Below are 8,945 nucleotides of genomic sequence, written 5' to 3'. Positions count from 1 at the left end.
TATCGCAAAACTGGGGAAAGAATGAAAGTAAGGATTGCCGGCTTTTATTTTTGTCCAGAGATGCCAGAGTGTCGCACAAAAAATCAGCTGATTTTCAAATATTTTGATTCCAACAAATGGTTATATATGTATGTGTGCCAGCGACATGGTCAACATCACTTCAGTTCACAAAAGCCACAGGCCCGCCAAGTCATACTTAAACGGGTTCGGCCAGCAAAAAGTAAAAGTTCCTCGTCCGCGTGTGAGTGTAATTGTAAAATAATGAGTTTAATTATCGTATTGCTCAAGACGTTGTTTGTACTCGTACTGGCTGCCCCCTTCGGGTCACACCCTGTGGACGCCTACGATCCCAATGATCCGAAGATAGCCGAGTGCTGCCTGCCGCCTGAGGGGAACTTCGAGGCATTCTATCCGCGGGAAGTGGACGGCGTCCCAAATAGCGCCTCCCGTCCTGCCCACGGACATGGCAGCTTCTTCAAGCACCGTAATCCCGCGCTGGTGGACACCAAGAATGCAGCTGCGTACGGCTATCGCTTTGATGGCAAGAGGCGTTTCAATTTCGACTAGCTTTGCTCAGCCTCCCAATCTGTATTATACTCAATAAAGCCCATTTGAAAACGAAAATATAGAGATTTGTCACTGTAACGGAAAATCTAACTGCTAGAGGGCTGGCAACCCTGTCACTCATGCAGCCCTGGCTTTCTGTGTGACTGACACTTAAGGCAAGAGCAGAAGAAGAAGAAATCAACATTTTTTCTTCGAAATTCACTCGTTTAAAAAGAATAAAAAATATGTTTCTGAATCAAATTCAAATATAATTCACATAAATTTGTAAAAACCATTACCGAAGCCAAATCACCAGCACATGATGAACGCGCGCAGCATCGGCATGCTGAAAATGCTCAGGCACTCCTGGCGCACGTAAGAATCTCGTGGGGTGGTGAAAGGTGGGGTGTTATGGAGCCGGCGAAAACTAATGGTTACCCTTTTCCGCTGAACGCAACTCAGGTATCCACGCCGTTTGGCCACCAAGGTGACCACGCTGGGCGGCGACGAGGTGGGCAGCGGCACCGGAATCGGCCAGATTACCGGCGCCGTGCGGACGAGCGATGGGCCACAGAAGGTGAACACTCCTTCCAAGGAGATCGTAACCCACTTGCCGCCCCTGACCGAGCCACTGCCCAACCTGCCGGAGGCCGTTTACGCAGCTCCGCTGGCGGAGAGCGCCATTACTAAGGTGACCACGCTGCCGAATGGCCTGCGGGTCGCTTCGGAGCCGCGATACGGACAGTTCTGCACTGTGGGCCTGGTAATAGACTCCGGACCGCGATACGAGGTGGCCTACCCCAGCGGCGTATCGCACTTCCTCGAAAAGCTGGCCTTCAATGTGAGTTCGCTTCTGTTGAGTTAGATCCTGGCTAACTAGGCTACCCATAAAAAAGTCCACAGTCAACTTTCCCAACAAGGACGCCATACTTAAGGAGCTGGAAAAGAACGGAGGCATCTGCGACTGTCAAAGCTCTCGAGATACACTTATCTATGCCGCCAGCATCGACAGCCGGGCCATTGATTCTGTGACGCGTCTGCTGGCGGATGTCACCCTGCGGCCCACGCTCAGCGATCAGGAGGTAAATCTGGCCAGGCGCGCCGTCAACTTTGAGCTGGAGACGCTGGGCATGCGGCCGGAGCAAGAGCCCATACTGATGGACATGATCCACGCAGCTGCCTACAGGGACAACACTTTGGGACTGCCCAAGCTGTGTCCGCTGGAGAATCTGGACCATATCGATCGGAAGGTGCTGATGAACTACCTTAAGTACCACCACTCTCCCAAGCGCATGGTCATTGCTGGTGTGGGCGTAAGTCCTTTTATCGGGCGTAAGTCCGTTTATGCATTGGAACTTGGGTAATGGAATCTTTTGTTAGGTGGATCACGATGAGCTGGTGAATCAAGTGAAAAGGTACTTTGTGGAGGACAAAGCTATCTGGGATACGGAAGCCCTGGAAGACTTGGGACCCAAGCAAGTGGATACGTCTATTGCCCAGTACACTGGAGGGATAGTAAAGGTGGGTTCCACAAAAACCCTTAATTAAAATTTTAAATGCATTTCTTACCCATAGGAGCAATGCGAAATCCCCATCTATGCGGCCGCAGGCCTTCCCGAATTGGCTCACGTGGTCCTTGGCTTCGAGGGCTGCTCCCACCAGGACAAGGACTTTGTGGCGCTGTGCGTCCTGAACATCATGATGGGCGGTGGGGGCTCCTTCTCTGCCGGCGGTCCTGGCAAGGGCATGTACTCGCGACTGTATACAAAGGTGCTGAACCGCTATCACTGGATGTACAGCGCGACAGCCTATAATCATGCCTACGCCGACACCGGGCTGTTCTGCATACACGGCAGCGCACCACCACAGCACATGAACGACATGGTCGAGGTGCTCACCCGCGAGATGATGGGAATGGCTGCAGAGCCAGGCCGGGAGGAACTGATGCGATCAAAAATCCAGCTGCAGTCCATGTTGTTGATGAACTTGGAGTCGCGACCCGTTGTGTTCGAGGATGTGGGCCGTCAAGTGCTGGTGACAGGGCACCGCAAACGACCCACGCATTTTATTAAAGAAATTGGTAAGGTCCTTGATAGTACTTTCGAACTTTTTAACTAATGCTTCATAAATGTTGCAGAGAGTGTGACTGCTGCCGACATTCAGCGCGTTGCCCAGCGTCTCCTTAGTTCCCCGCCTTCGGTGGCCGCCCGCGGCGACATCCACAATCTGCCTGAGATGAGCCACATCACAAACGCAGTCAGCGGATCGGGACGTTCTGGGCTGGGTCGGAGGCTTTCCCTGTTCAAATAGCGCTGGATGTGAGACCGGTTAGGAAAGATCACTTTGCTTTGTTGGACTCGTATTTCACAATTTTGTACGAAGGGCAATCGTGTTAAGTTTAAATTGGCTAAATATTTACCAAAATTCAATTCGGTTATGTTACTAAGTGTTTCTTTCTACTCAGTTTGGGTTGATATATGTGTATCTAAGCAACTAGGGACCGACTTATCCTTCGGTATTCTAGGTAAATATTCAAGGAATATCAAGTTAACGATTCGAAATGTATTGGGAAGAAATTAGAAAAACGATTTGTCAGGGACATTACATATATTTAAAGCCACATAATGAAATCGGATAAAATTTCTGAATTATGTTTTACGAGATTTTTGGTGTACAAAGGTTTTAGGGAAATGTCAAGCTTCTCTAACAACAATGATGCTACTTTTAAATTTTTTGTTAAGTGATTGGTTTTAAGTCAATCTATGGATAGCGACAAAAGCGGAAACTTTTCAGTTCCGCACCTACGATTCCTATTATTAAACCTGGACCTCTGCTGTTAGATACATTTATCCCAATGAAGTTGGGGAAGATGCCGAGGGACTCTTTCTAACGCGGCGCTGGCGCTTGGCAGATGAGCTAGACCCATCACTATCGCTGCTGCTGCTGCTATTGCCCCTCCTATTCGATTTCGAGGGCACTGCAAAAAGGGAAAGATATATATGAAGTTTTACACACTGACCACTCTGTAAACTTACTTGCTGGGCTTTTGGGAGCAGTGCTTTCAAAGTCGTCGTCCTCCGGCAGCTCGTCGCTGGAAATGTTCTCGTGCATGCGATACTGTTTAGGCAGGTGACTCTCGTCTTGCAGCGGAGCCGCATACTTAGGCCGCTTGACCTTCTCCTCCTGGTGCTGGCGATCGCTCTCGTTGTCCAACTCGTTTCCGGTTTGCTTCTTGATGCTCTTGGCGATGACCCGTTTCTGGTGATCCAGCTGCGGAAAGAGGTCCCTCGAGTTCTCTAGTGCCTGCTTGGCCGCGTTCATCTCCGCCTGCTGTATGGATGAGCCACTGGAGGTGGCCAGCCGCTTTGAGCGGAAGTACACGGCCACTTTGTACACCCGCGTGTTTGTTGGACCACTTGCCTCTACAACCTTATAGTACGGAATGTCCGGTTCGCCTCCATCCATTGTGCGCAAGGTGAGACAGCACTGCTGGAGCTTGGACTTGGGATCATTCCAGTCCTGATTCATAATGAAGAGCTGCAGGCGCGGAAACAAGCATACGTGGCAGAACTGCTCGCAGTACAACAGCCCCTTATCCACATACAGGGCGCCCAGAAAGGCCTCCAGGAGATCGGCACGATCCTTGGTCTTCAAATCTGCCTTGGGATTGGCATAAACCGCATATTTCGGCATACCCAAATCATCGCAGACGACCGCTTGTGTGCGGTTGTTAACCAATGAGGAACGCAATAGGGACAAATGACCCTCGTGATGCTCGGGGAAGTGGCGGTACAGGTACTCCGAGCAAATCAACTGCAACACTGTGTCCCCTAGGAACTCTAATCGCTGATTGGACCCCAGGGTTAGGTGGGTGAATCCAATGGATCGGTCGGTAAACGCGCGGGCCAAGAGGCGAATGTGCTTGAACTTGATTCCGATGGAGTCCTCAAACTTGGTGAGCTCCTTAAGCACTCGATAGGAATCAATGCAGTTGCGATCGCCTAGTGGCTCTTGCTCCTGCAACGGATGCTCCGGCAGATTCTTCCAGATATTTAGCAGCTTGTCGTCCTGCCGGAAAAGAGCATCCGTAAACACCTCATCCGCCACCTTTATCCCACCATCTAGGAGAAGAGCACCCATAAGAGCTTCGAAGCAATTGGCCATGGCATGGCGCAGCTCTAGCTCGTGGCACAGATCGGACCCGTGAGCGTACAGCATGAACTCCTCAAGTTGCAGCTTCTTGGCCAGAAGGGCCAGGTGCTGGTTCTGGACTATCGCCGCTCTATATGTAGCCAAGCCACCCTCCTCCAGTTCCGGAAACATAAAGAACAGATGGATCGAGCTCAAGAATTCCACAACAGCATCGCCGAGGAATTCCAGCCTCTCGTTGTGTGTGATATTCGAAACAGTTTCATGATCCTTGCCAAACCGAGACATGATGCTCACTAATGTGTTGATTCCTCGCTTGCGTGTGTTCATGTAGTGTATCTTACGATCCCCGTATTCCGGTTGCCGAATCCCGCAGTTGGTTAGCGAGTTGCGGGCATGATCCGGATTGGTGCCGTAGTTCTCCTTGTAGGAGGGATGAGTCAGGGCCAACTGAAGCAGATAACGATTTTTGAAGCTATAGCCGATGCTCTCCTCTAACAGGTCCAGTGACTTATGGAATCGTAGGTGACCTGTTAGGACGGGAACCAGCATGGCGTGCTGCACGACATCGCACATAATTCCAGTGCGATAGAATCCCTCTGAGCTGATGGCCACCGTGATGTTGCGCTTCATACGCCCCTGCGTACGCATCTCCTGAAGGCGTTGCTCCTTCTCCTCTAGCTTTCGCTTGTCCTTGAAAGAGGGCTTTGACATATTGGCCATAAGATGCCGGAACTTGACGTACTCGCGCCAAGCCTTCTGGTACTCCGGATTGCCCGCGTAGCTTAGCTGTGGCGGACGAATACCAAAGTGCACTATTGCCGGATGCGAAATTCCAGTCTCGCGATCCACGCACTCAGGCAGGTCGGAGTTGTTCCGGTCGAGTTGATCTACGCGCAGGGAGCACGGCTTGTGACCCGGCTTTGTGACCAGCATTCCCTTGATAAAGTCCACGTAATTCTGCCACTCGCTTTGACTGATCTGGTTAAGGTGCAGAAGCTGTTGCCGTTCCACTAGCTGGGCTGAGTTATCCAGCAGGTAGCGGAGTACCTCAACCATGGCCAGAACCTCCTTTCCATTGTCTGGAAGATCGCGGACGAATCGTGGTAGGAAGTGGAATGCCGGGCAGGATTCCTCAGCGCTGCCAGACGCCACATTGGGCATCAGATTAAAATCCACCAGCTCCAGCAGTTCATGGAACAGGTATTTAACTGAAATCAAGCATCAGACATAGGTAATATTAAACATTTTTTTGGTTTTACTTACAAAAAAGGTCAAGCTCGTTGATCGTGAAGTTCTCTGGCATTTTCTCCTCCTCGTACTCAATGGTGTACTCGATGTTAAAGCGAATCACTTTACACACGGGCAGATCGGTGAGACGAACATGCGAGAGAAGAGAGAAGCCCTCGAATAGGAACTCGTGCTCATCGTGCTTTATGATGGTGGGTGTCTTGGTCAGGAAGTTTGTGGGCGGCGAGATGCTGATCCTGTAGTGGAAAAGCTGGCCGGCATTGTTGCTGTTTGGGTCGCACAACTTGTAGCCCGTTTCACCTGGATAGATGCCATGGCGGATGCCGATGCGCCGAGACTTGGCCGAGCAACGGCACAAGGGACCGTCGTTCATCTCGCCGGGGTCATTGTGCCAGAGATCGGCGTGCACCCGCTGCGGATGCTGCACCTTGCGTGACAGCTCCTCCATGCAACAGTCCTGCTCGATCTTAAAGGCGTCGTCATCGGAGTCCTCGTCGGAGGATGAAGAAGAGGAGCAGGCCTCTGACTTGTGTTTATGGTTGCAGACACGACGTCGCGCCTTTCTCGGTGGCGGCACGTAAACGGGCAGCTTCTGGCGTACCCGCTCCGCTCTCTGCAACAGCTCCTCGTCGAACAGGTTGCACAGCTTCTGCAGCCGCACACGACCCTTCACCTCGTTCTCGTTATTGGTGCGCTCGTAGTATGGGTCAGCTGGTGAGGATCGCACCCAGGATTCGGCGGGAGCATCGGCTTCGCTGAGCGCGTTCATCTTCCTCACGTAATCTTCTGGTTTCTCGCAAAAGTTGGAACACCACTGCCGCAGGAGGCGATCCCTTTCGGTCTCCACTTTGGGCTTAGGTCTGGGCTTTTCGAAGGTCTCGCTTCTCTCCCTCTCGCGATAGCTGCGCTGTGGGTAATCCTCGCTGGCTGCACCTCTTCCAGACCCATAGTAGCCGTGGTGGGATCCCTTTGGCGGTCTGTGAGCATAATGTCCATGTCCATGTCGTGGTTCGTGAGAATATCGGGACTCCTGCGGATGTCGGTGTCCCTGGCTATGTCGCTGCTCGTAACGCCTTTCCGAGCTGTAGCCTGGATAATGGTGGTACCCTTGGCTGGAGCCATAGGAGCTGTACCTCTCCCTTTCCGATGATTGTCGGTAGTTGGAGGCGTAAGCAGAATAACGCTCTGGGTATTTGTACCCGTCGTGGGGATATGATGTTCCTGGTGCATGGTAAGCAGTCTCCTGGGCATAGAACTTCTGTGCTGGGTCAGGGTAAGCATAGCCATCGTAGCCGTAGGGCACCTGCTGCTGGAAGGGATCGAAGCTGGGGACGGATCCAGCGTGAAGAGTCGATGCCACCGGATACACGTAATTCTGAGCGTGGGTTTCGTTAGACAAGTAAGTGTGCGGAGAAGGACCAACTCCCGACGGAGACAGGGCATCTTCCGTCTCGGGTGGGGGTGGAGGAGGCGGCGGTGGAGGCTGCACAGTTGGCGGCGGCAAAGGCGGCTGGTACATGGCGAAGTTTCTTAATGAAAAACCTCCTGGAAAACCGGCAGGTTGTTCTCTTTTTCACTCCGCGGATAGGCGATCTGGCAACTCTCGGGGGTTTGTTTACATTCGCCCGTCCGGCAAGGCCATGCCACATATGTTTCGATAGACGACGCCATTGAAATATGCTACTACCCCGGTATTTTTCTTGGAGCCTCCAGCGCTGCACGATGGCCTTCTACGCCGTAGCCAGTGGTCGAAAGGCAGGAGTATACGGCTCTTGGACGGAGTGCGAGGAGCAGGTCAAGGGCTTCAAAAACGCCAAGTACAAGAAGTTCAACTCGCGACAAGAGGCGGAGCAGTTTGTCAATGGTTGTAGATCGGTGTATGCTCCGCAGGATGCGGCGGTGCCCCTACGCCAGAAGCAGGCAGCTCCAGCAAGCTGGAAGGAGAGGATCGATAGGATCCAGAAGCCCAAGTACACAGAGGCCTGGCCCGAAGAGGATGATGACCTTGTTGAAGATGAGCTGGTGAGCAGGAGAATCTACATATGTAAACTCTGAACCAACCTACTCTCTTTTTAGAACGCTGCAATGAACGAAGTGGAGGGAGATCCAAAACCAGCATCTAGCTATGGCAGTTTGGTAGACGATCTTAGAGCCTCCCGAAGATAACTTTAAACAAATGTATTCCTTTTCAGGCAGACATCCTCAATCGCAAGAGAAAAGGCAAGGAATCTGTTGACACTAGAAATAAAATTCCACGACATGCATCTCACGTCTCCGAAGCCACGGGACTCAAGCAGGTGGGTGGATTCCAGTTCGAGATCGACGCCGAGGGCTATGTGATTGTGTACACAGATGGCTCTTGCATAGGAAATGGGCGTCTAGGAGCCTGTGCCGGCTATGGCGTTTATTTTGGCAAAAATCACCAGCTGTAAGTGGTTAATGTGAGTCGAAATCAATGCTTTAAAACACGTTAATCTTTAAAGAAATGCAGCCAAGCCCGTGGAAGGCCGCGTCACCAACAATGTCGGGGAAATACAGGCGGCAATTCATGCCATAAAAACCGCTTTGGATTTGGGAATCAAGAAGCTATGCATCTGCACCGACTCGCAGTTCCTGATCAACTCCATCACCTTGTGGGTTGAGGGTTGGAAGAAAAGAGACTGGAAGCTGAAGAACAATCAGCCCGTTAAAAACGTAGTTGACTTCAAGGAGTTGGATAAGCTGCTTCAAAACAACAGTATAAGAGTAAAATGGGTGGGTAAATTGTTAAAGCACCTATCTACGTCTTTCCTAACATTATTTTGGAATTCCTAGAACTACGTGGAGGCACACAAGGGCATAGAGGGCAACGAAATGGCAGATAAATTAGCGCGAAAAGGATCCGCTATGTATAAGGAAAGGAACTCCTGATAAGCATTTTTGAATTTAACCGCCTTGTAGTGTGTAACTGGTGTGGCAACGCTGAATAAATTGATGTTAAGTGACAACCCTAAGCCAAT

The 8,945-nt window shown here is 51.2% G+C and overlaps 4 protein-coding genes across 4 annotated transcripts; 3 read left to right on the top strand and 1 right to left on the bottom strand.

The window, feature by feature from the left end:
* Positions 1-38: 38 nt before the first annotated feature.
* Positions 39-691, top strand: LOC108029528 (uncharacterized). The gene has a single exon (XM_017101829.3). It carries the CDS (start codon positions 61-63, stop codon positions 565-567), a length of 507 nt encoding a protein of 168 aa, XP_016957318.2. The 5' UTR covers positions 39-60; the 3' UTR covers positions 568-691.
* Positions 692-722: 31 nt separating this feature from the next.
* LOC108029520 (mitochondrial-processing peptidase subunit alpha) lies at positions 723-2,983 on the top strand. Its single transcript, XM_017101819.3, has 6 exons — positions 723-921; positions 1,009-1,387; positions 1,443-1,859; positions 1,927-2,067; positions 2,122-2,626; positions 2,684-2,983. Exons 1-6 carry the CDS (start codon positions 866-868, stop codon positions 2,854-2,856), a joined length of 1,671 nt encoding a protein of 556 aa, XP_016957308.1. The 5' UTR covers positions 723-865; the 3' UTR covers positions 2,857-2,983.
* Positions 2,984-3,134: 151 nt separating this feature from the next.
* On the bottom strand, positions 3,135-7,541 carry LOC108029518 (ribonuclease 3). Its single transcript, XM_017101816.3, has 3 exons — positions 5,962-7,541; positions 3,582-5,906; positions 3,135-3,523 (listed from the first exon to the last, which is right to left on the bottom strand). Exons 1-3 carry the CDS (start codon positions 7,463-7,465, stop codon positions 3,393-3,395), a joined length of 3,960 nt encoding a protein of 1,319 aa, XP_016957305.1. The 5' UTR covers positions 7,466-7,541; the 3' UTR covers positions 3,135-3,392.
* Positions 7,542-7,570: 29 nt separating this feature from the next.
* LOC108029523 (uncharacterized) lies at positions 7,571-8,939 on the top strand. The gene is made up of 5 exons (XM_017101823.3): positions 7,571-7,968; positions 8,023-8,082; positions 8,139-8,374; positions 8,430-8,700; positions 8,761-8,939. The coding sequence occupies exons 1-5, from the start codon at positions 7,624-7,626 to the stop codon at positions 8,854-8,856; spliced, it is 1,008 nt and encodes a 335-aa protein (XP_016957312.1). The 5' UTR covers positions 7,571-7,623; the 3' UTR covers positions 8,857-8,939.
* Positions 8,940-8,945: the final 6 nt, after the last annotated feature.

Source organism: Drosophila biarmipes, chromosome 2R (genome assembly GCF_025231255.1).
Source record: "Drosophila biarmipes strain raj3 chromosome 2R, RU_DBia_V1.1, whole genome shotgun sequence".
Taxonomy (NCBI): domain Eukaryota; kingdom Metazoa; phylum Arthropoda; class Insecta; order Diptera; family Drosophilidae; genus Drosophila; species Drosophila biarmipes.
The sequence above is the reverse complement of the archived record's forward strand: the minus strand, read 5'-3'. Positions and strand labels throughout refer to the sequence as shown.

Bases quoted from the DNA above. Each gene is read 5' to 3' on its own strand.
- LOC108029528 (XM_017101829.3), top strand. From the start codon at position 61: ATGCCAGAGTGTCGCACAAAAAATCAGCTGATTTTCAAATATTTTGAT.
- LOC108029520 (XM_017101819.3), top strand. From the start codon at position 866: ATGATGAACGCGCGCAGCATCGGCATGCTGAAAATGCTCAGGCACTCC. The intron at 922-1,008 runs GTAAGAATCTCG...AACGCAACTCAG, and splicing joins CTCAGGCACTCCTGGCGCAC to GTATCCACGCCGTTTGGCCA. The intron at 2,068-2,121 runs GTGGGTTCCACA...TCTTACCCATAG, and splicing joins ACACTGGAGGGATAGTAAAG to GAGCAATGCGAAATCCCCAT.
- LOC108029518 (XM_017101816.3), bottom strand. From the start codon at position 7,465: ATGTACCAGCCGCCTTTGCCGCCGCCAACTGTGCAGCCTCCACCGCCG. The intron at 5,907-5,961 runs GTAAGTAAAACC...GCTTGATTTCAG, and splicing joins CAACGAGCTTGACCTTTTTT to TTAAATACCTGTTCCATGAA. The intron at 3,524-3,581 runs GTAAGTTTACAG...CCCTTTTTGCAG, and splicing joins TGCTCCCAAAAGCCCAGCAA to TGCCCTCGAAATCGAATAGG.
- LOC108029523 (XM_017101823.3), top strand. From the start codon at position 7,624: ATGCTACTACCCCGGTATTTTTCTTGGAGCCTCCAGCGCTGCACGATG. The intron at 7,969-8,022 runs GTGAGCAGGAGA...CTCTCTTTTTAG, and splicing joins ACCTTGTTGAAGATGAGCTG to AACGCTGCAATGAACGAAGT. The intron at 8,083-8,138 runs GTAGACGATCTT...ATTCCTTTTCAG, and splicing joins CATCTAGCTATGGCAGTTTG to GCAGACATCCTCAATCGCAA.